This window comes from Patagioenas fasciata, chromosome 8 (assembly GCF_037038585.1).
Source record: "Patagioenas fasciata isolate bPatFas1 chromosome 8, bPatFas1.hap1, whole genome shotgun sequence".
In the NCBI taxonomy this organism is placed as follows: Eukaryota; Metazoa; Chordata; class Aves; order Columbiformes; family Columbidae; genus Patagioenas; species Patagioenas fasciata.
Genome location: NC_092527.1, coordinates 18,042,460 through 18,068,795, shown reverse-complemented (window position 1 = coordinate 18,068,795; position 26,336 = coordinate 18,042,460). Strand labels below are relative to the sequence as shown.

Below are 26,336 nucleotides of genomic sequence, written 5' to 3'. Positions count from 1 at the left end.
AAATTCCTCATACAACTCTAAAACCCTAACTGTGAAATCCTTTTCTCGAGAAAAAATGCACCACTTCTCCAAATAAAGAACCCCATCACACCTTCTAGGACCTTCCAGAAAAATCCTACATAGAAGTGCATGATTAGTCACCACACCAAAAGAAAACACACGAAAGAAAAATTTTAGGAAGAAAGTTAGAAAAGTATTTGTGATTCTACCACAGAGAAAATAAGGTGCTACATTAGAATTGTTACTGCCTTTACAGAATATCTGCAAGTTATCAAAACCTGGTTATACCTTCTAAGAGAGGATGAATACTGCTGCTGAAAATGAATTGCTGTGTCCCTTTGCTTCATTAACATGTCAATCTGTTTCTGAAGGCGCCTGTTCTCCTCCTCAGCCTGTTCTAGGCGGCTCAGATCCGTATTGTGACTGGCAATCTTCTCATTGTACCGTTTCCTTAGGGCATCATAATCCTTCTTCACACCCTCTAGTTTGTCCATTGCTGTATCATAAAGTTTATTTAATATCTCTGATGACCCATTTTGCTTCATAACCTAAAAAAATGCCAGAAACAGTAATAATAAACTTTTAATCAGTCCAATATATATTTATCTGAAATATATAAATAAACAATATTAGAACAAAAATATATTAATCAGGTTTAATAATAATTTTTTTAATGACTAAGGAAACACTGAGCCACTTATTATTACTGTTAGTCTATTACTACATGTGCTGAAGGTTAACTGTGTAAAACACCTGCTTTATCACAATTTAAAGTGCGTAAGTTTATGAAAATCTTGCTACCAACAGTTATTAAATCCACGTTGTTTTCAAAGTACTTTGTAGTTTTAGCAAGAAGTCATTTGGTGACCAAGATGATGCTGCAATTTACGAAATGACCACGAGGTGGCATCCATGGCAGGTTGCCTGTATCCTCCACGAACAAATAAAAGAAATTAAAACTTCAGGAGAATAAAATCTACCCTAAACACGTTATACATTCAGGCATATGTATTAATATTCATACACTACTTCATCTGAGAACTACCCATAGAGGTTTGTTTTTCAAAAGCTATCCATGAAATACAAACAGGAAGAGAAAAATCCATTTAAACACAAAGTCTGACCTGAATCTTAGTTTCAAATTAATTTCCATTGACATAAGAATCTTGTTGTAAATAGCAACATTGATGATAAATGACCAGCAACAACAGCAAGGCACTAATGAGCTTCAGCAAATCTAGTCCTTCCTTCTTCCTTCTCAAAAGATAAAGTGCCCAAAATGATACCTTACCCCTTTCCCCTCCTTTTTTTTAAATGCTAAGCTCATTTTTTTCATTTTACCTTTTAAATAGAAATTTGGCCTTGACGGAGCAGTGGGAACAAACAGGAACACTCTATATAGAGAGGTGCCAGGAATTTATGTAACCATAACATTAGCCTACAAAGGTGTGTTCCCAACTATCCGAAAATAAAAAGTATTTTAAAAAAGAGAAGAAAAAAAGACAGAAAATAGCAGTTCTATAAAATGCTGAAACCAAATACATAGCAACTACCCTCTATGCACAAATTGTCTCCTCATCTTCCTCTGCCTTACACTCAGAGTAAGGACCAGTTCCCGCACATGCAGAGCAGAAGGGAAGGAGCCGGACAGACTGCCCGCTCCCTGCCCACAGGCAGCTGGTAGCAACCATCACTGTCAGGAAACCTGTTCTCTGCACAGACAAAGTTCTTCAGCCTGACACTGCTCGCCTTTAACTAATGCAGTAAAAACAGTAAATCACTGTTCATAAAGTGGCCCTGGAACAAGGATGCACTTCGCGAGAGTCTCATGGCTATGGTTATTCTCCACATACCTCTCCTACTCTCAGTGAATTCAGTAGCATAATTCACACAAGGTTGGACCGGTGATTAGCTAGCATGCTTCAGTCAACCATTTCAGACATGCTAAATGTGATAAACTGTCAGCATATGTAAAGCGTAAACGCATTTTGATTTAAACCCACTCAAGAGAAGACTGCTTCCCAAAGCATTCTGAGAACAGGTTTGAAAACCAAGTATTTGAGAATCCAAAAAGAAACAAACCACTTCTCACTGTCTACAGCACACACGGAATATCTTTTTGCAGAAAACACACTGAATCATTAAGGAAAAGAAGGACGAATATACTCGAAATGGTATGGAATTCGGCACAAACTTTCTACCCGAGATTTGACAGAGGACAGAAAGCCACAGACAGGGAACAGTGCACTAACGGAGGTCTCCCATTCAAAATCCCAGTCTGAGAAAAAGTAAATAGTCCCAGCTGGACAGAGGACAGCATCCATGGCAACAAGAAACTTCATATGCAAGCAGCAGAAACCTAAGCTGGTCAGCTGCTCCACAGCAAATCCATGACAATCCCACACGAAGAGTAACCCAAGCAAACATTTTTGCCCTCTGAAGCCACTAAGATGTTGTGCTTTGCTACAGCCTGACGATGAAACAACACGTCAGAGAGGTCAACACAGACTCTGACTGATTCAGATGAGAAATGACACAGGCAAGACTCTTGATGCCCCTTCAAGACCCCGTGATTCACTATAACATACTGAGAAACAGAGTTACACAACTTTCTGATGGAGTCACTTACAGTTTTCTTTAAAGGTTTAACCATGATATTGACATGAGACGGAATTTATATAAATAAATACTGACAATGATACTTCAACTTCCTTCTCTGCTGCCAGACAATTTCAAACTTCAGGACAGAACCTCAAAATACAATAGCCTTCTCCTGGAGGTTTTACCATCCCTGCTTTGCAGACCAGCAAACTGAGGCACAGAACAATTAAGCAATTTGCCCAGGTTTACACATCAAACCATTTCTGCTACACAGAACATCAGCTATCTGCAGACACAAGCCCCTCGACCATTTCACAGCAGAACTCTCAAGGTAATGTTAGAGGAAGGGCCCTAAGGGAAATACAAATCTTCACTCCTCTTTGCAAAAGCTCTCCAGCACCTCCTGAAGCGCCACTCAGCACATCCAGCTCACTTTGACCTTTGCCCCTCCTACTCTAGCAAATAATTATTTTTCTTGACGTGGGTATGGCTTCTGAAGCCTAATGTTTGACTTGTCAGTTTGACTTGCAAGTTTGCCCTGTGAATCAGGCTACACACAGTTAACCAAGATATTCTCTTTAACTATCCCACATATTACTGTAACTATCCTAACTACATGATCAGACTTTTCCATAGGTGAACCATGGACCTGATATGACCAGTTGATCCTTATTGTTACTTGTCTTTCCTCAGAAGATGTGAACAACATTGGCCTAGAGAGAGTTTGTTATATACAGTTCTGAAATGCCTACCTCTTCCTGAGAAGCTTATCTTTAAGTTAAAAAATATTAATCAACTTTTAAAAAAATCACACATATACAATCTTCCTCATGTACTTTTTTTTCCATCTCTGCATCAAACTTCTTAATACCACCTAACATTCTACATCCCTCATTCTTTTTTCGCAGCTAAACACAGAAAACCAATTCATATCCAAGATCTCATTTCCTCCCCTAGTGCTGTAAAATGTAAGGTAGATGTTTTAGAACGAGCACAACATAAAAGGCCGCAACACCACATATTTGGTTTTATTGACTTATTTATCAAAGGAACAATTCACGATCTCTTCTAGCCCTTAGGCTACAAGTTGCAGCTCACCTGCTGCTGCTGGCTGCGCAGGTCTGTTATCTCCTTCTGATCCTCATCATGAAGTCTCTTCATTTCCTCACACGACTGCTGGAGGTGATTATGTTCTCGCACCAACTGCGTGTTTTTCCTCTTCAAGGTATCCATGTCCTCCTTCAGCTGTGACTGGTCACTCAGCAGCCGGCTGTGCAACGTGCTGTCACGGCACACAGAAAATGCTCTTAGAGGCCAACTTGCCAGGACAAAGTCCTGGACTAACTAATTTCAAGCATGAGTTTCCTACCAAGAAAGCAAGCCAAATTAACTCAACTCTGTGTAGAGTATTCCAATCCTGGGGGGGGGGGGGGGGGGGGGGGGGGGGGGGGCAGGGGGCGGGAAACAAAACCAACACCACACAACACATCAGAACACCAGAAACGGGGATATAAGCATGAAAATACACGAAAGTACACAGTACTAAACAGCATCAGAAGAGATGATGGATTTATGCCACCCACCAGTGCCATTGCACAGCCATTTTAAAAACAAGCAGACAAACAGAAATGGTATTCCAAGAGTACTCCAAGCTCTTTGTAAAGAAGCCACGCAACTTACTACATCTGCACCTGGTGACAATATTTAATACTATTTTGAGGTTTTGGAAGAAGAACATAAGGAAATTATGCCTATCTTTGAAGGCTTGAAGAGCTGTGGGTGAAAGTGCTATGTAAGAACTAGCAGCCCCCAACAAAAACAAACACTGTCATGAAATACTAGTCACACTTAAGAGTGCAGATTTAAGTGGTATAAACTTCAAACCAAGAACTTATCTGCATTTCTATTTTTGAGTTGTCTTCCTTTCAAGTGAACAAGACATTACCCTGCTTGCACCAATGACTGATTTTTAAACGGAAGCACATGCTAGAAATATTCACCAATTCGTTTCACCAGTAACAAATGACATTCTCTCAAATTACATTCTACTCTCCATCCTGACAGTAAGACTATTAGATTGTATCTGTAAATCAGCAACTAGGCTTTCCTTGTCAGTGCTCCATCAAAACATCAGGGATTTCTATCTCGAATTCTTCAAAATAAAATAACCAATCCATACTTTATTATTTCAAATAGGCCAGAAATGTGTTACCTGATGCATGAAAACATTAACCTTGTGATTATAGTGAAAAAACAGGATTAAAAAAAATTTTTATGACCATGTTCTAATACTTTATGATCTAGCACAGACTGGTAAAGTCTTCCTTTGCACAGGTTTACTAATACTTACTGATAAAAATCTGCCTCTTTTGCTGCTTCTTCACACCGTTTAAGTGTCTTGGTGTGTTGATTCTGCAGAGACTGTAGGTCTGACATGGCCTTCATGCACTGAATCTTCAGTCTTTCATAATCATGATTTGGTTTTGGACTGGGCCTAGCATGGAAGAAGAATATGAAGTCAAATGTCAGCTACTAAAGAGAATGAAAAGTCTGGAAAATTACTGTCCAATAAATAAATAGTATCAGACAACTGTTGATTCTTCGGTTATATTATGCTGTAATTTAAACACTGACCATGTCACATTAAGATGTAACCACAAATAAAAATTCACCAACTTTAACCTGTATTAGTTTTATACTGAGAGATAACATCTAATAATGAGATCATTCTGTCTAACACTGACACAACCAAAACCAGTCCTGCGCACACATGTACCCCTCTTCTGAGCAGCAGGATTATCGCAGGGCAGAAGTGTCACTCGATACAGGAACAAGTCAATCAGAGCAGTTCGGCTCTCTGCACTGCCAGGGCAAACCTCTCGCGGCAGCAGCACTGAGATGCACTGAGCAGGGCTCAGAAGACGCTGCCAAACCCAAGCGGGGGCTGCACAGAGACCTGGGCTAGGAACAACTTCTCACCTAGGCAGCAGCTGGAGGATCTCGTCCACAGCTCCCACGGAAACATCAGAGTTAGAGTTGAGAGAAAACATTTCAATGGGACACCGAAGACATGCATCTGTGCCAGCAGCACTTGACTAGTTTGACTTATTGAGCACTGAATTTAACTAATTTGACCAAGTCATTCTGCTGAATCACATATCTCATTGAGTGCTACCATGTTTTTTAAACTACCATACATAAAAGAGAAAATAAGTCAGAATCTACCTTGTGTTTCCACAAAATAGCCCAAATTCTGTTCGAATAATTACTAATAATCTCCCGGTACAATATAATCTCCAATAAGAAATTTTCAGTAACCTGAACAAAGTGAAAGCCAAAGTCAGTCAAAAGATAACTTATGACTGAATTTTTTTTAGTATGTAAGGATTACTGGGAGAGGAGACATTTTCTAAAGTAATCTACGTTGTCAAGCAATTGACCAACACATTATTCTAGAATAATGTGTGGTCATCGCACAAAATACTTTTATTTATTTATTAAAAAATCATAAATCATGCTAGAAACTAAATTAGCAGGGTTATGGCTTCTTGTTTTGAAGCACTAAGCTTCTGAAAGAGACTCTGAATTGAACTGTTCCTCCTCTGTATAGTCACAAAATTTCTGCACCATTTGATATTCTAGTCTCAAAATGAAGCTTCTGACAGCTGTCTGTGTCACGTTCTGGGTCTCTTATAACTCCACAGGCAATGGGGGGGTGGGAGGAAAAAACAAAACAAAACACACTACACACCCACGCACCATCACCAAACAAGAAGAAAACAACTGCTTTCTAATTTAACTCTGTTTATTCACATATTGGATTTGCTCCATTGTTACACAGATCTGTCTTTCTCCCTCCCAGCTCTGTCTCCCAAGCGGCTTCACTGCAAGCGCAGCCTGAAAAGCAATCAGAATTCACTTCATATAGGAACAATAACAGCACCATGGATTCTGGAACTGAAATGCAGCTGGCACGAATCAAAATGAAAATGGTTTCTCACTGCTGCAGTGGTCAGAGTTGTTAAAAAGAAAATGCCAGCCACATCTGATTCACAGACTTCTAGACAGTGTGTGTATGATAAGAAGGTGGTTTTTAGCAACCCAGTAAGGACTTCAACTGCAATTCCTCTTTTTCTCCTCTACAGAGAAATGCTCCTGGGAAAAACAAAACCAAAGAAACCCTTCCTTGACTGACAGACTCTAGCAACAGTTAAAAGCTAAATTAATATAAAGCAATGGAATATTCAAGTCATATCTACAGGGACGTCTTTTAGGTTTTTTATTAATTAACTGTTTAGGGATGCAAAAGAACTTGTACATTATTCATACAATATTACAGACATAGTACCAAAACTACTACCATCTTAGTACTTCTAAAATATAACCATTGTGAGCATAAGTAAAACTTAATTTGAAATGTTCACACCCTTGACAGAAACACAAACACCCAAGGATTTATTTAAAACAGACTTTAGGGAGAACTTGTTGAAAGTAGACACCATCTGTCCACCACAGTTATTAAACTGACAACATTAACGGAAGAACAGTTTAATCCTCAGTTGAAGAGTTAACCTTACTCACACCCATTAGCACATGTTCATATTAAGCTTGTAATTATAAATTCATATCGGTGCAAAATATTTCAGTGTATGACTTTTTACTAAAGGATAACTATTAGTTGAGTCAAAGCAATGGTGAGAACTTGTTCTACAAGTTCAACACAAATCACGTGTATTTCATATATTGCTGAAGTAACACTAGCATTATTCTAATTTAAAACAAAAATAAATCCTATAAACATATGGATACCATGTAGGTAACTACAGAAGTTAGCCTACCTACACAATGAGGAATGAACAATAATGCCATCAGTAACATTCTGCATTTTACATCATCTAGATGAAATAAAAAACATCTGGATAGCCAGGGCCATATGTTCTGCAGTGCTGTTCCAAGGCTTTATGTCTCAGCAAGACAAACAGGGATATGCACAGGAGGAGCATTGGTCAGAAGTCAAAAATCAAAACTGTTGCAACAAAGGAATCCATTCAAACGCACACAGTGGTTGACTCTTGTTTAAGTAAGACCATCACACTTTTATGCTAAACTGCCTCATAAAATACATGAAAATATTATTTCAGTAAAGGAAAGGTGTCAGTTACTATTTTAGAAGCATTGGTTCAAAGAATAACAAAATGGTCCAACAGTTTTTCTGATACTCGTATAACAACTCTAAAAGTCATTTATATTCAAGTAGAATTACCCCAAGCATAAATCAAGGCTGCAATGAGACTGACATTTAAATGTACCTGATGCTGACACAAAAGCTAATCCCAACAGCAATTGTGGGCAATGCCAACCCAACAATTTGAAAATGTTTTTCTTTACTATTGCAAAATTCCACCACCACCACCACTTATGTATCACACATAAAGAAAACCTCTTTGAGAAGACAGTCCCTTCAGGCAGTTTAATTGTATTGCAGTTCTCTTCTACCACCACAAAAGTAGTAAGAATAGCAAGGTTAAATCTCTAAAGTGCACCTTGAGCATGCTAAATTATTCAGTCAAATCTTTGCTCAACCACCACAACACATGCACGTGTACAGTCACCATCAAGTGACACAAAGCACAGCATTAGCAATCCTGCTCCTGCCCAGCAGGATGACACATGTTCAGCTGATTCAGCACATCACAATCCACTTCCGTGGCTCCTCTTCCACTGCTCTGGGCTTAGTCAACACTTGTTTTGGAAAACAGCTCTTGGTTCTGCAACCGTCAGCCTTCACCGCCAGCACAGCCCAGCCTACAAGTGTGTTGAGAGCTGCAACTGTTCTGAACTGCGCCGTGGTGACGTGTCGAGATTCGCCTCTGCAGCACCTGTGTTTGGTATGGCCATGGTTAAAGCAGCACACACAGCCACAAAAACAAAAGCCCTTTTTGGGTCATAAAAGTCACCATCTGAATAATGATCTTTCAGCTTTCACACTTCAGCATGACAGTTTGCAATGTCTGGGCTTTTGACTCCTGGAAGCGTGGTGATTACTTTTGTATGAGGAAAGAATGCACAACAAAGTAAAAAAAGTACCAGGAAGCTTTCAAAAACTACAGAGGTATATGTGGATGGGAGGAGTTGTTGCTTTTGTGCTGAATGAAAAAAAATGTCAACTAATAATCTTCATTTATTCAATTTATTCAATAGTTATTCAAATATTGAATGTTTGGAAGGCAGCATTCTCCATCTAACATACACTGTCCAAGCACTACCCAAATACAATGTTTATTTTGATGAGTCCTTCTCTAAGCTGTAAACATTTATATTTTCCACAACATACAAATCCTACACTGGCAGCAGAAGATTGATTTGACAGTTAAGGAGAAAAAACTAGGGCAGTTCAGAGTACAGCTCATCAGAACTTTATTAATAGTATCCTGGATTATGGAGAACATTAACGTAAGCTATAAAATCCTAAATGTCTAAACTCTAGTGACTTATAATCAGACATTCCTCTGTAGAAATAACTAACTGGAAGCTATGCAAAAGACATGGACATTTGACAGCCTTTTTCTCTCCTGTCCCCACAACACTTGGAGACCCTCAATAGAACACAGCGCTCTTAAAGGAGCCCTCAGAACTCACTGGGATAGGATGAGGGCATCAAGATGGGTAGCTAAGGTGTGACTAAGATACACAAACTCTCCCAATTCTAGTTCACTGGTTCAAATCTTGACCTTATCTTATAGGGACAAACAGTCCAATTAATGACCTGACCACATTTAGGTTGAGCTGATGAAGTAAAAGATACAAACAGCAACAAATAGAACATTTAAGTTCAAGGAAGCTAGGCACTATGGCAAAATCTCCCAGGTAATCTGCTCTTTGTTTTTATTTCAGAATCAGTGACAGAATTTTTTTCCAGGGTTAAAAACTTTGTTTTACATGTGCTTACTGCAGGCAAAAAGCTACCTGTTCAGTGTGCCAAAAGTCACATTTATAAACTTTGGCAGATCTTTACTCCTCTACAATAAACCAATTCTGTTTCCTATGCAATAAACCCTTTATCTACAATGAACTCATACTTTCCCAGAATACTATCTTCCTCATAGCTAATCAACTCTCAGATGAGAATGAGCTGCACAAGGCTGTTTGGTATTAACTGACTTTCAAGACATGGTATTTTAATTTGTCAGTGCCCATAACTTCTCACTGGATGAGTATCTTTCTCTCAACACCTTAATGCTAACACAGTCCCCCAATATATGCATAACAGAACGCTTATGTCCTATGAAATACTTACTCCCCTCAACAAAAGTCCAAACCTCGTCTCCTTGCAGAAGCAGAGGATGGCTGAGATTTTTTTTTCTCTTGTAATTTCTGTTCTCCAGCCAATTTTTCAGAGCTATTTCCCTTGCTTTTCTCTTGCTTTCAAAACAGCACATGCTTCAGCGACTGTCTTCTCTTCCCATAACATCACCAAGGAACTTGTCTGCTTTCTTCTCTCAACACAGAGATGAGTCCTAGTCCCCTCATTCTCACAGCAACATGGCTGGACAAAGTGGGAATACGCATTCAACAGGCAGCTCAAAGACCTGGATGTGGTTACCTACACTCACACACATCACCAGGATGCAGGTAAGTTACAAGCAACCTATTTACATCATATTATCTTTGCTGCTTTACAGGCAAGCAGGAGTCAAGTTACTTGAAAACACTATTGAGAATTTAATTAAAATGTGACATTTCTTTGTTTTTACCTGCAGTCATCAAAAGTTGATCCAGGAGATGAAAGTGCAAGTCTCTTGCGCAGCTCATCCCTCTCTCGAGTTACCTGACGGAGCTGATATAATATTGTCTCCAGCTTCTCACTCATCTGTCTCGTGTCTATTACAGGTGGTGGAGATGATGCTTTACCAGTTGTACCTGACCAAGAGATACATAATTGGCAGTCAGAGAATTTTTTAAAAGAACAATACAACTTCACCAATAAATTAACACGGATTTAAAAGATCCTACATTTCTGGTTGCAGAATCCTGTTCAAAAATGAAACAACTCATGGAAGTTTTCATTAGCGAGTTGACACAAGAATAACTCCAGTCAGATCCCATGCTAGCAGAAGGGTCCTGTCTGTGTTGCAAGTTAGCTTTACATGAGTAGGTTCCTTGCTTACTTGTGAACTTCCGAGTTGCCCAAAAAACAAGGCAAGTTTGCAGTCGCAATTGCAAAGACCTCAGGAACTACCACAGTAACAGAAGCCATAGGCACGAAGGTATTTCTAATACAGAACCACATTGTTTCTTTAAAAAAAATAATTCAAAAAAAGTCATTTACATTTGCAATAGCAGAGAAACTGCTACAGCACAGGGGCTCTTCTCCTTTATCTACCAGCACAAACATTATTTTGCTAATGTGCTACTGCCAATATTTATTTTTAATGCAATTCTATGCTTCCACATGTTGCAATTTATCAGTCCAGTATGTGAAGTCAAAGATTTGACTTGCCAACAAATTGTGAGAGACAGGTTTCATCTTTAACAACACTGGTGAAAATGAGCACATTTGCCATCACTGCAACTGGACTACACACCGCATTTCCTCTAAGGGGTAGTCATACGTTAAAGAGTTTCATGGGATCTTTCAATTCTCAGTTTTCTTAATATCAGAAATGAACAATGATGCCTACTGTCTTCTCAAACAGTTGTAACAATACAAAGAGGTTTTCTTCCACCTGAGCCATGAGAGTTTGGTATATTATGTTTCACAACATGCTGACAATTAACTCAACTGTAATTTTAGTTCTGCTCATTTTAATCCCAGACATGAGAGCAAACTCAAAGATAAAGGTCACAGATGTGAAAGTTAAAAGGCCTAAGCATATACAGGAAACCATTATTTCCTACCCAAAAGATAAATTCTAGAAATAGTTTGTGTAATTATACAACTGAAACAATACGTTGACAAATGTATTAACTTCTTAGGATGTACCTTTATTATGCCTTTTTTTTTTTTTCAAATGAAAAAACAAAAGCTACAAAAGTAAAATAACGCTCTCTGATTGCTGTCTTCCCAAAGAAATAATTTCAAACAGTTATTTCCCCTGATCAAATGCTAATGAGTTGCAAAGATTGGCTTTTTTATCTCTAAACCCAGTTTGGGAATGTACTGCAGAATGCAAAAGCTCCCTCCAACTTTTAAGCAGAACTACCTGTGCTTTGAAGTTCCCACACCAAAATAACTGCAGGGTCAGGGCTACGACACATACAACATCTAGAATAATAGGATCCCTGTTCTTATTCCTTTCAGCTGCTACTGTAATTCTGTAAGGAGAATTTATGAGCACAGACTGTTCTTTTAATCTAACTATTGCATAATTATGTATGTAAATGCTCTAATAGCGAACTGAAGAAATAAAAAATTTGAGGAACAGGCTGTATTCTGCAGAAAGGCACAAATGCACATCGCTCAAAACAATTCTCAATGGAGGTTTCATTTCAGCTTTATCCTACTACTTTGTTTCACTCTTCAATCCATCCAGAGCCCCTTCATGTATAAGGACTACGGATCTCACACTTTTATAATGCAGTTATACTTTCTTTTTCTAAAATAAGAACCATTCTACATAACTTTTAAGGCAAGATTATACAAATGCAGTCACTAATGCAAATGCACTATTTTAGGCTCATGATATAAGGAATAAATAGGTGAAAAAAAGGAACAGATTAAAAAAGAGTACGTATTCATTTGGAATAGTTTGGACACATCAATGAGCAGGGAATTTCATAAACAACCGAAAAGGTAAAGACAGACAAACCTAGCTCAGGTACTGACAGACTGCATGGTTTTGTGTAAATTCAGTGGCGACCTGCACATCCTTGCACTGGAGCTGACATGTCAGAATACGCGTAACACTGAAAAAAGTCTCCTGCTCAGCCTTACAGAGAAGTTCAAAAGCTTATCTGTCACCCTGGGGCTGCTGGCGAGCAAAACAGATCAACAGGATGCGAAGGGCACAAGAGGAAGGAGGAGATAAATCAGGAAGGCTGGTGTGCTTTACATGGAGGAAAGGGCACTGGATTAACAATAGTCCAGCACCAATATCAGCATTATCCCCAGGAGACGTCCCACAGACAATGTCCGCTGCACAGTCCTACACAACCACACAATGGCTGCTCTGGGAATATAAAACAGACTAAAAGGAGGTTTTACTGCTATTCCTCCACCTCTTTCCCCTCCCAGATTTGACAACATCCCAGGGACAATCTGCTTCAGGTGAGGAAAACATTTGTGCACACAGTTCCAAAACTGTGCCAAGCCAGACAAGACTGATTTAAATAAACACTGGCTAATTAGCCTTACGAAAGAAGCTTTCTTGACTAACATGAAGTCATTTGTCCTAGTATCAGGAAAGGTTATTTTTCATTAACTTGTCACTTTTTACAAGTACATCAACAAATACTTTCATCTCAAATGCAGTTATATTGTTGTCAACACATAATATGAGCCAAGAGATACACGCCTTCTAAGTGCTGTGAAAAACACAGATCAATACAATCCAGATATTCCCACTCTTATCCTTAAAAGAAGTCAAAAAAGTTCATCTTTGCTTGATTTATTAACAACCTTACATTTTCAATAGTTGGACAAAAGGCTTCATAAATGTTAAATCAGATTTGTGGATGCTCAAAAAAAAAAAGACACAAACACCACTTCAATAAATTCCCCTTTCATTAAAAAAAAAAAATCAATACTCTTCATTTCCTTTAAAGGGGCTTTTATATTTGAATGCTAAAAGCTCTTTATTGCGTCTGACATCTTGATGCAGTAGGAGGAAAGTGAGCTGTGCTTCCAGCTTTGTGTTCTTTTTCCATCTGACTGCATATTTTACGCCACAGTACTTCCTTTCTGTGCTTTACCCAGTCAAACTGGTCTTAAAATGTGCGAGCCTAAAGGCTAAATCTCCATTATCCAAATTGTGCCACCTTTCAGTAACTCACCTGCTTTATCGGACAACCTGGATTTGCATGTCCTGCCAAGTTCAACTCATTCATGAGCCTTGCAACTCATTTTTCAGGTGAGCTGCACTTGGGCTCTGAGAAACCAACCGTACAGAAGTCACCTCCCCGGCAGGCCCCCAGGTAAGGGGTGTCCCACCAGCTCCTGTCACCACCCACAGCCGGGATGCGTCCTGTGGGCAAAACGCATTTTGCCCGTAATGCACTCCATGCACTAACTCCTGAGTACACACTGACGTACCTAAAGCAAGATTTTGTAGGATTTCCATCTTAGATTGTATAAAAGAACAGCATTAAAAACAGATGCTGGAGCAATCCCATCTTGCATACAATTCTTGATAATTACTCTAATCATCACTGACTGAAGAGATAACACAGCCACACAGAAACCACTGCTCAGTTAGCTTCATAATCATACTTGGAGAGGGGGTAGCACAATTTTTGAAGAGAAAAAAAAGCACACTTTAAGAGAAAGAGGGCTGGGAAACTTGTTAAACTGACCAAGATGTATCACAATGCTGAATCAATATAATGTTGAGGTGGAAAAATGGGTACCAATATATAAACAACTACTTTTTAAAAATATCATTAATATATTTTGAACTGTAATAAACTCATTACTGCTTGCACAGTATACAATAATAGTTTGTATTTCAAAAGACAATTGTCACAAGCTAACAAATGTCTGAATTTTATGATAATTTTTTAAACTCCACTTACAAATTTGCGCCAATTCTTGCTTGCACACAGGAGACTATTAATTGTACAGTCAAGCCTTTTTCATTCCTTTCTTTCAAAACAGAAAAAAAAATAAGTTGTTCAGAATATTATTTCTTACGGCCTTGTACATTATGACGGAAAACACTTACAAAATATATTGCAAAGCACAATCAACAGGGTTTCTCTCCAAGCTTGGGAAGGGGTAGGGAGTAAAGACTTATGCCTGCTGTCGGAAAACACATACTAAAATATCTACTTTCAATAATTTATGAGGTCTAGAACAGGATTACATGTCAGAAGTTATCATTTAGATACATTTCTCCAGATATATCTTCTGAAGTGGTCTTGAAATAGTAAAAACGAGCAGCAATACATTGAGGAAAGAGAACTTACAGGTAAAATAATGAACTGTGGAATCAGTTTGATCTGACAGAAAACCTAACAGGTACTGAAAGCAGTGAGGTTCATGTAACACGCAAAGACAAAAGAATGGGTAGCACTTCAGTATTTGTTTTAATGCAGAATATAACAAGCTAAACAAACCCTCCAGGAATGTAAAACAAACTTCCAACTTCAGCAAGTGTAAGACTTCAGAACTGAAGAGTGGTTCTAGAAAGACCACCATGAAACACAGTCTAAAGCCTAATTTTCAAAAATAGCAAGGAGGAGGGGAAAAGGCCAAATATGTCAATTCAAAGAGTCCTTGAAGAACTTTGCTGAGCTAAAATACAATAGAGAGTAAAATCTGTTACCATCACCAAGAAAAACACAGCCAAAGCTTCTGGGTTTGAATATTCAAAAGCTCCCTAGTGGGAAAGCTCAAGTCCTACAATTGTCAGGCTTACAACCACGCACTGAAAGCAGAACCTGGACAAAGTTGTCCAGTCTGAACCCACATGGGACAACTACTGCACACTGGCCAAGGGGATGAGACTCCACCAGCACTCGTTCCTTCACATCATCTCAGTGTACTGTTTTACGGCCTCAAAACAGAACTGCAGATATCAAAGGATTTCCTGAATTTCACACAGACTGATAGAGTGCCTCAAGGAGTAGTGAAAAACACCGTGTTCCAGACATGCTGTCTGGAGTGCAGAAGATGGGTATTCACACACACTGTATTTCCATTCAAATCATTATAGACAAACCAAATCTTCCAATAATTCCTCCAGGGAGCTGCCAAATGTTAACACGATATTATAGCAAACAAAATACCATGAAGCAATCAGCTATTCATTAGCAGTTTTCAAGTCCTATCCATGCAGAACCCTTAAGAGACCAATAGGTAACTCAAACTGACGCATTACATAAAATGCTAAAAAAAAGGGGGGGGGAGGTGGGAGGGGAACAAAAGGAAGAGGAAAAAATAAATATAAAAAACCCCACAAAAAAAACACAAACAAGAACACACACACACCATCACCAACCACAACCAAAGAAACAAAAAACCCAACCCGAACAAAAGCCAAAAACCAATGCCCATCCTCCAAGACTGCATCGTTGTTACTGTTGTTTTGTTTAGAACAGGTTATCACAACCACTGAGTAATTCTTGGGTACCTCTGAAGTGACAGAAGTTGGGAACGCCGTGCATGACTACATGGCAACTCACAGTTACCTGGAAATAGATCCCATAGGAGTCAGTGATAATACATTAAAGCTATTCAGAGTGCTCATTACTTAAGAGAAGTGTTATTAAAAAATATACTGAAAATTAGGCAAAGAGATTAAGGATCAGTCCTATAGACATTGACATGATTCATGAACAGAGTTAACTAGAAGGAGAATAAAGTTACTTAAAGTTTGTGGAAGAGGGTGTTTATTTCCAAAATTAAAAGCCTTATTTCCACTAAGCTGAACAGGTACTATTCAGATCAAAGGACAAGAAAATTACACATGAAATAAATACATAAAAAGAAGTTTAATTAAATTACTGAAGCCAAGTTTCACAGAAAAATTACTTCTGAATAGAGAGACTGATTGGTGAGGAGGTAGAACACGGAAGGCAATCACTGCAGCACAGAAAAGGATTCTGATGTGGTGTACCGCTGGTGTTCCTAGCATGTTCTCTCATTCACTTGTGGCCTTTCACAGGTGTAAAACTGTCACTTGTTCCTTTATCAGTATGTGTTAACAGTTGAGGTATTTTTACCAAAAATAAATGTTGGGGTTGTGTTATTAAGAAAAGAAATACAGCAAGAGTTTCCTATAGGCTGTCATGGAAGAATAAATCAATCACTTTTTCAGACAACTCATGAGTGTTTACCTTTCACTGAAGGAGTATCATAAATGACACCTGCAACTGAATACTTCCTATCAATAGTGAAAACAATTACAGCTGAAGAAAGTGTAAAGCAATAAACTGAAATCACAACATAAAAGGACAGTTGTCAAAATAGTTATCATGAAAATGGGGGATAAAGGATTGCACGTTGTAGGGAAGGAATTATCATCGAATGGGAGGGGTAACATTTGCTTTGGAGTAAGAATTAAGGCCCTCAGATTAAGTCACTTGAATTGCAACTGTCTGTAAATAGCCTGTCAGGCTGCTAAGCTAACAAAGCACTAAGCAAGGAAACACTGTCAGTTGACATCAAAGTTGGACAGGCTTGGTGGGGACAGATATATGACTCTCTCATTGCTGCAAGAGAAAGTCACAAAATTGTGCCAATGACAGTGTTTGTTACAGACTAGTATGTAAATTCACATAGGAAAAGGTAGTACAGCAATATGAACAGTGAAAAACAAGAAAACTAATAAAATTTGGTAAGAACTGAACAGCTGGAACAATAACATTCTGTTAAAAGTTAAAGGTGATAGTATCCAATGTGGAATGAAGAGGATACAAGATTGACAGCTGTAGTCAAAATAATGCAAAGAGGTCTGGCTGTGGAAAGAAGGAAATCAGACATGTGGAAAGACAGGAGGCCTTTTCCATTCCAAAAATCCTCTCATTAGAATCTCAGTATGTTCTCACAGAATGGAAGAATATGTAAAAAGGATGGAAACTGCAAGCAGAGTAGATAATCGAGAGGTGCAGAGACACTAGTAAGGACACTATGCTACTACTTCCCATTGAGAACAAATTTGATTATTTCAGGCTAAAGAATCATATAAATAAGGTAACATTTGATTGCGATTATATCATCTACAGATAATCTTTTACAACACAGGCCTTCTGTACTTTTCCCTACAGGTCCAGAAAATTATCTGCTGGGATACAGAAAGAAATCTGGTCCAACCCTCCCATTTAAGCTGGACCACCTAGAGTCAGTTGACCAAGACTAAGCAATTTAATAGAGTGCCTGGTGAGCATTTATCTTTCAAATTATAAATGTCATATTACTGTGTGGCAGTATGCAAACTTTTTCCCTGTTGTTGGTTTGGTTTTGGTTGTTTGTTTGGTTTTTTTTTTTTTAAAAAGGGGGCCTTTCTTTTCCTCTTAATTATCACAACAGGTCAAGTGGGAGACTAGTCAGTGACTGCAATGCACAGTTGTGTTACTGGTTTCTATCCAATTCCTAAGTGACACTGTTGTTCCATGCTTGGCACGCCAGGCACTGAATCTCCATAAGTAACTATTCTGATGTCAAAGACACAGGATTGTAGCTCCATTCAGAGGGTCTGCCAGGCACAGGGAGTGGGCAGATGATGGATGCTTCTGTTTACACACAAAAATATTTGTCATTAGTCAAGAGCAAAGAGAAATGAAATACAGAGAGAGTATGACAATTTAATGAGGATTTGTTCCTTTGCAGGGAAGAAGGTGGGGGCCAGAGAACAATGGTGGGATGCAGGGATTACAGCAGTTTATATCATACCTCTTTTGGAAATCAGAAGTGAATATTTGCCCTTAGTCCCATCGAAACTACCTATTTCACATATACAGCATGAACTTTCTTAATACATGGGAAAGAAAAAGAAGAAAGCATAAAATAAAAAGAAAATACTGTCAACTAAACCAATTAGGAATGGTGAGGAAAACAAACAAGCAAAACCTGTAAAGAGCAATGATCTGTCACACTGTTTTTATTTACATACAGATACAAAAGTTAAAAAAGGCAAATAAACCTATGAAGAGGATTTTCTTCTCTGAAGTTGCTACCATGCTGCTACACAGGTGGGAAAACTAGCTTTATCAATTGTTTATTCTACCACATACACATGAGGCTGGAAGTTCATCCTTGCTACAGCCCTCGAGCCCTGCGAGTCCATCTAGGCAGGGAAAGAGGAAAAAAGCTTGGATGACACCACAGTACTCAGGACAGACTAGCCCTAAACTCTTCTCTGAGTTACAGTGCTCGTTGCTTTCCTCTCATATTAGGACTGTGACATGAGTGAAGACAGAGAATGCCATTGTACCCAGATGTTCCCTGTACAGAGGCTTCTCCACCACTGTTCTTCCATGCTGCTGCCCTCTTCTCTTTCAATGGGAGAATCGGAACTGCAAATATGCCCAAGACTCAGGCACATCAGATTTATACAGTGACTCTCACCCTTCCATCTTCCATTCCAAATCCTAACATCATGTTTTATATATTGGACTTGAGCCCATGTTTTCTTATAACTATCTTTTAAGAACACTCATCTTAGTATTTAGTACTGTTTAAGCTTAGTTCGTAGATCAAGGTTCTCTTCTGGAAAATAAGCCCATTGTTATATACATCAGCTTCATAAATTAACTCTGGATAGTTGTAAAACATACTGAAATACCTCAGTTTTACAACATTCTGGCTTATGTGGAAATATCCAGCAAAAGATCATTTAATTAAGCATTCTGGCAGCAGAAACCACCTCCAACAACAGCTACAGTGATTAAGGCTGGGAAGAAAAGATGAAGCACATGTACATACCTTTTTCTAGTTACTTTTATGAACTGTGGAGTCCAAAGACTACAAATGAAAGACCATATTATCTTTGCTAATTAGAAGATGCTAAGATTCACCCTCTGCTTCTTTATCTGGGCTTAACTAGTGGCCCCAACAGCTTTCTCAGTTCTTCTGAAAGGTCAAACACGTAAATGTTTCTGAGCTGCTTGACAAACAGAAGCAAGGTAAACCAGAAATAAAAATTTGTTAAATATTAATGAAAACCCATGCTCTGAACTTAGGAAAAATAAAATAGATCACTTTTCTGCCCCATGAGGAAGACATATGCGAGTGGAGAAATGAAAATACTCCTTTATATGCAGGTGTGTGAACATTTAACTATCAATGTCAAACTGAACATATTCCAAAGCTTACATTGTCTCCAAACCATGAGCTATTTATCTTTTTTCACTGATGTATTCATTTCACAGGCAAAACTTATAATTTCCACAGCACAGAACTACCCTTGTGAAAATGCATTCCAGTGAGATGGGGACTGGGGGGGGGAAGATGTATGTAAAATTCCTGAAATGCTATAGCAATTCAGTATTTGTTGGGATTCCATTCAAAGAAGTCATATGAAGCCTTTGGGGAGCTGGCATGCAAACAGTTCCAGTTATGATGGTTTGTCATTCAACAAATCAGTCAGTATTAAAATAATCTGACTGCAGCTTTGAAGTGACTTGCAAACATGTCTATTAGTACACATTTTGTTGGAAAAGACCCTCAAGATATGTTGTTTATTAAGCAAGTCTATGCCAGATTCAAACAAATAATTCCCCTGGCTGTTACTGTACTAAATATTAAACACCTAACTCACTTTAATCACTTGAATAAAACAAAACTATGAGGAACAGTAGATCACAAGTTTTGTTTAATAGCAGGTCACTTAATTTTTAGGTTACAAACAACTCTCATCACTGCACACACCAAAGGCATAAAGCACATCCAAGGACAGCCCTTCAGGTAAAATACATGGAGCAGGATTCAGTATGAACTTCAGTATTTTAAAACATGAACAAAACATAGTTTGGAAAGAATTCAGTTCTGACTCCTATACGGGAACAAGGGATATCTCAGAAGTAACATGACAAATTCCAAATGTTTGTTCAGAAACAGGTATCCCATAAGGTACTATGACACAGAAAATTAACAAAATAGAAAATAGAAGCCAGGTATCTGTAAGTTTGCAAGTGGCTCACTCACAAATGTTCTCTTTGCGATGGCCAACGCTAGCTGTTCATTTACTTACCTTTGCTTCCAAGATTCTAACAAGTCGTGTACAAAGAATTGAGTATGTGCATTCACAAAGTTACAAAAATTGAAAAAAAAAAAGTTTAAGTGAACCTTTCCATTTTAAAATGAGGAACATGGTACTAGAAAGGACCACCTTCATCTTCTATCTCAGGCATCACTTCTTCCTATTATTTCACAAGCTTACTGCATTTCACCTAATAAGAACCTCCTCCTTTGAAAGGCTCTGTTTCTCAAGTCTGGCTGTCCTAAAAATTTAGAAACTTTCTTCTTCCTATTCCCAGCCCAAGTTTATTAATAGCAAATTAAATCATATGCTTCCTTCACACAATAGCATGTAAGTGTGATCTTTATAAAAATGAAAATAGCATGTCACAGCTTCCTATATTTTCAGCTAATAGTTCAGTCAACCCTAAAATCTTGCTCCTGTATGCTGGAGTTAAAAGTTCAGCTCAGTGACTGCAACGGATGCCTGCTCACATCCTTAAACAGACAACTGGCTTGCCTGCTGCTGTCAGGGAAGCTTACAGATGCCTGACACAACACTGGAACTTTAAACATGCAAGAGCTTACATTCTCGATCCAAGGCAAGTGACTGGTACATAGATTTCACAATAAAAGTATTTGTGTAAGCAAAGAAGAGGATAGCTAAAACAGCTATTCCAAGATCATCTTGTTGTTAGAGGTCTTTTGTCCACATTTCTTTTTCCTCTAGTGTTTGTTTTAAGATTTTCTTTCCCAATGACATTACAGGGAAAATTAAGCCATTAACTGGATGCAGGAAAAAATTGGTTTAAGCTCGCAGTTGCTTCCAGAAGTTTAAAAGGCTATGACCTTGGCTAATAATATTTTAAGTACAATGATGTTTTTAGACTTACTACAGTTTTCACATCTACATAAATATATATATACACACACAAATCCATGCCTATATGTATATTTTATATGCAGATTTGTAGAAAACTAACACTGCCATTTTTACATCAGTAACTACCAAGTAACTCAAAGCATAGTTACATAATTTAAGGTATCCAAATATAACAGATTTTACTGGCAACAACTGCATACAGCTATGAAAAGGGTTAGCTTGCACTACACAGAAGGGGTATAACCTTTTCTTCATGAAGATGCACAGCTACATCTTCCAGTTAGATTTCTTTGATGTTATGACTGGAACCCCTTTACCCTTCCCAAAGGCAACCTTAAAAATGTGTTCTCCCAGCCCCTGAAAGATACGCTTATCAAATTGTTAGATCAACACTTTACTCACCAATGCTACTCAAAGAACTGCTGCTTTCGGAATCAGAAGGCATTATGGACAGCACACTGTACGTAGATCCTAAAATCAGAAAAATAAAGGCAGCATTACATATTTTTCTCCCCCCAAATCAAGCTAACCACTCATTTTCTTGATACTGTAGATGCCAAACACACTAAGTTATTGAGAACACGTCACTAATGCATAAAAATCTAATAGGAAAAGTATAATCATAAATGAACATCACACTATGCACTGAGTAGGAAACTATTTTAGATGAAATAGTAAAAATGAGTTCAGCAAAACACTGAACTAATACAACGGTTACTTCAGATATACCAAAAATACAGAGTTTCTTCTGTACAATATGAAGATTATGAGTGACATCTGCAACAGTCCAAACTTTTTTTGCTATCTTTTTACATGTACCAGCTCCTATTTCATTGTGTAACTGATTTGTATTCTCATCCTCAAACCTGCTTCACTTAGAAATTTCATTTCATTGGTAAATATGTTTTGCTTGCATCCATTTGTAACTTTCAGTATCTCACCTTAAAAGCAAGAACCAACAAAGCTATCTGCTGTTACTGACAACAGCAAGTTTTTTCCTGTATTAATAGGCCAATAGACAGAGGTGCCTTTTATTTCAGTTGTTTTAGAAGTATGCTAGATTTTACTTACCAGAAGAACTAGAAAAACAGGTCCTACTTCAAAACCTTACAAACTAAACAGCTCCACCACCCTCACAAACAGGATAAACACATCAAAGTAAAGACAGGCTGTGATTATGTGCAAAAGTGATTTGAAATCTGGTCTATTTTCAGTACTGGCCAGGATGTGAGCTGTCTTCACAACAGCCAAGCTCAAAAACAGCTTCAATGCTTTCAGGAGCTGACTTTTCTGTAGTCCTCCTTCTTATGTTTCAGTATTTGCTTCTTCCAGTCTCTTTGAAATTAAGAAATAAAAGCTGAGTAGCAGCATGAGATAAAACACATGGACCTATCTTTGAAATAGATTAAAGACAGGCAGGAAAACAAGCAAGAAATCCTAGGTTTTGCTCATGTCCTCTGCTTCTTACTAGGAAAACACATGAGCCCTGTATCTACCATGGTGCTAGACATAGGAAAGACAAGATGCTGTAAGTTTACTAACAACACAAGCAGTAACAACAAAATGAATTCAAAAAAGCAAACACACTTAGGGCCCAAACTTCAGGTAGAAACAGTGATATGGACCCTAACTTCAATGGGGTGTGTTTATTTATCTTGATAAAGAATGAAGTTCCTACATTTGATAAAAGGAGTGATGTATAGGCAAAAGCAAACTTAAACAAGTATTCGAACGTAAGGAAAACTCCTTCCAAGCAAAATATCTGGTTTTATTAGCAGATGTTGCAGAAAGTAAGTAAAAACAACCTCTTTGCATAGTCTAAACTCATATGACTTGCAGTATTTTCTGTAGTGTGAACTAGAATAATTAGAATCATGAGGGAAATTAGAACAACAAAAAAAAAGGGAGATCAATATATTAAACACATCAGGACATCTTTATGACAGAAAATGTGTACCGAGACTATATCAAAACTGCGTGGGACTCAAGCACAATAACATCTCATGTCATGAAGCAACACTTCACTATATTTGACAACTTCAGGTGAATTTGCCCAGTTCCTCTAAAAGATTACACTGGAGTCCCATACCTCATCAAACTTTTACTGATTGTTAGCTGCTTTTGCTTCTTTTTAAGAGTGGAAAATCTCATCATCTTGCTTTTATTTACCTTTAAGAAATGCTGAGCTTCCCTGTTGCCTTTTCTTTTGTTAAAAGCCAGAGCCAGGACTTAAAATTAGTTACATTCTGCTCTCTGGAATAGACAGAAAAGTTTTGTGAAGCTGACTTCATCAATGGAGACATATGACCCTCCCTAGCGATATTCTTAAAACATTAGCTCAGATTTGTAAATGCAAGATCCGGTATGCATGGCATGTTATCACAAGAAAACGTACAATTGTGAAGAGGGGAGGAATCATCTGACCCATTCATAATACCTCACTTCTAACAAAAAAAAAAAAACCTAGTAGCATTTGTTTGCCTTGCAAAGCTGTTTGTGGTTATGTCGGGTTTGTTTTTAAACCACACAGGATATGAGTCCATTATCTGTAACACGTGCCACCTTTCTCATCAGAAGCGGTATTAGTAAGCGTTAGAAAAAATAATCAGAGGACTCTACAGAGCTTTCACAATATTAAAATTCGTCTTTAGGTACTGAACAGGTACACATTCAATTCAGGCTAAAATAGCATCGTACTTGATGTATTCTGCTCGATCAAACTAGCAATACCTCAGCAGTACCTGAAAATGCTCCAAGACAGTATATCCCCACTCTATAGGACACCTCCTCACAGAAATTAAAATGCTCAAAATCACCACGAGTTCAGATACAGGCAAAAAGGCAAGGAAAAAGGTAAAAGATAGCTTCTGTAATCAAAGGCACAAGAACACCCCACTTATTCATGAGCTACGTGCCCATAGTATTTTAAAAAATTTGTTGCATACTACCCTCTCATCCCCCTTGCTAAGCAATTTTCTGCTTTATTTCATATTCTTAAAACTATCTGTCCATCTTCTCAAATTGCTCAAAAAATAAGAACAGAACACCAAACAAGCCACAACTACTTTTTCAGGTTAATGTTGAAAGTGCTTCACACCCAGGGATTTACATGCCTTTCCCCCTGCTTTTCCAAATATTTGTCTTTCATACATTTCCACTAGTATTCATCTTGCATGCCAAAGTCCCCCAGCACAAAAACTTGCTACATTTGATTACAATTCACTGACTCATAACAATTGCTGACATACTCCAAAATTACAACTTGAAATGACAGGATTCTGAGAAGCACGGTAGATACTACTCATACCTAATTAAAAAACCAACCAACCAACCAGTGACCTGTCTTTAACAGATATGCATTCATACAGAGCCAAAAAAAAAAAAAGAAAGAAAAAAGAAAGAAAAAAGGTATAAGCATCTGTCTTTGCATGGCAGACTTGCTTTTGTGGCATTTCTTTTTTGCTCATCCAGATTTAAGCTTTGTATCAGTTCCCGGCTGTATCAAACAGCTTTGGCAGAGCAGAACACTAAGTGTATACTTGAGAGTCTTAAGAATCCCATTTCCTTCTGTTTTCAACAATTAGAGCAAGTCAAATTTCCTTAAGTTATTACTGTCTTTATTAGTCAAATGACAGGAAGGCCACTTTAAAACTTGCAAATTGAGGAAAGGAGCTAGTTGCTTAACAGTGGAAGCTGCCTCCAGGGACAGCAGAGGAACTGGATTCGCCATGTTTCACACAATGTCCACAAAAAAAACAGTGATATATATTTTCCCTGTTAAAAAAGGCAATGATGATGGACGAAACAAAAAGATTTATGTCCTAAGGAGACACCAACTGTCTAACCAAGCAATTTCCTCATCAGCAATGCCAAATCTAGACTGACGGAATTAAATTATTAGCACATAATTAAAACAGAACATTTCTCTCTTCAGTCTTTCTAAACTTTGTATTGTGAAACACCACATAACACTGGGTATTGTACACTTGTACTTCAAGGAGAGACTAAAAAAGATAAGCCAGCTAATCTCAAAGTAAAGTCTCCAAAAGAACCTTGTACTTAGTATCTTCTAGAAGAAAGTAGCACTAAGCATCAAGATTTTTTTTTTTTTTTGCTAGTACCAAATGCTAAATTATTGAACAAATTCTGAGAAAAACACAGTGTTCAAATTCCATCATGTGTGGTTAAGCTGAATGTCAGGGTTGTCGTGGCTGCATAGAACCCTCTCATATGTACGAATGCACGTATCTGCAGGCTCTGCTCATGGCTCTGGAGCACAGTCTGTCCAAGGGGACTAGTAGGAAAAGATGACAGAGGGACTCAGCTTTCAAAATTCATTGCACATATGCTTTCAACTCTTCTTTTTTCAAAATGTATATTTTACTCTCAAATATTTATGAAATTATATTTATAATTCACCTCAACAAAAGGCTATTTCATCTTCCCAAATTTGCTATATTAACTAAATAACTGCAGGAATAAGAATAATTACTGCACCAGGTACACACCTTCAGTACAGGGCCAAAGGCACATATACTGAACCTGTTTCTGTGTGTGAAGAACCAGGGTTTAATTCAAGGAGCATTAGGTGTTCCATCCCACAAGATGTGGGATGACAACATGAAGCAACCCTCCACACACTCCTGCTGCAAATTTCCATTGTTAATTAAACTCTGCTCCTCCTCTCTGCTCCCTTCCCAGCGCAGCGGCCACCAGCTGATCCAACTTCTTGTCAGCAAATGACTTTTCAGCTGGAGGTCCAGCACACCGGGCAAGAGGGCAGCGTGACAAACCTTTCTTTATCCACACATCCACGCACCAAACCAAACTGACTTTGGCAGGACTCCTACTTGCTGTGGGGGAGGAAAAAACTTTGATTAAAACTGGAAATGACCCAGATTGCAATGTTCCCATTGCCTTTACAACAAACCAAACTGCCCAAGGGGCTCAGGATCACATGGATCTGCCCTGCCCTGTCCCTGAGGCTGTTCTGTTCTTGGCAGCCTGTGCAGCCAG

General features: G+C 38.3%; 1 protein-coding gene across 4 annotated transcripts in view; it reads right to left on the bottom strand.

Annotated features, from left to right (window-relative positions):
* Positions 1-26,336, bottom strand: part of DLG5 (discs large MAGUK scaffold protein 5) — a 107,956-nt gene that overhangs the window by 45,458 nt on the left and 36,162 nt on the right. For 3 of the 4 annotated variants that reach the window (XM_065843388.2, XM_071811777.1, XM_065843389.2), the window contains exons 2-6: positions 21,723-21,791; positions 10,356-10,521; positions 4,952-5,095; positions 3,700-3,883; positions 289-548 (exon numbers count right to left, since the gene is read on the bottom strand). In XM_065843388.2, the coding sequence (XP_065699460.1) occupies positions 289-548; positions 3,700-3,883; positions 4,952-5,095; positions 10,356-10,521; positions 21,723-21,791 (823 nt within the window). The remainder of the gene's footprint in view (positions 1-288; positions 549-3,699; positions 3,884-4,951; positions 5,096-10,355; positions 10,522-21,722; positions 21,792-26,336) is intronic. The other variant, XM_071811776.1, reaches the window with a different exon arrangement.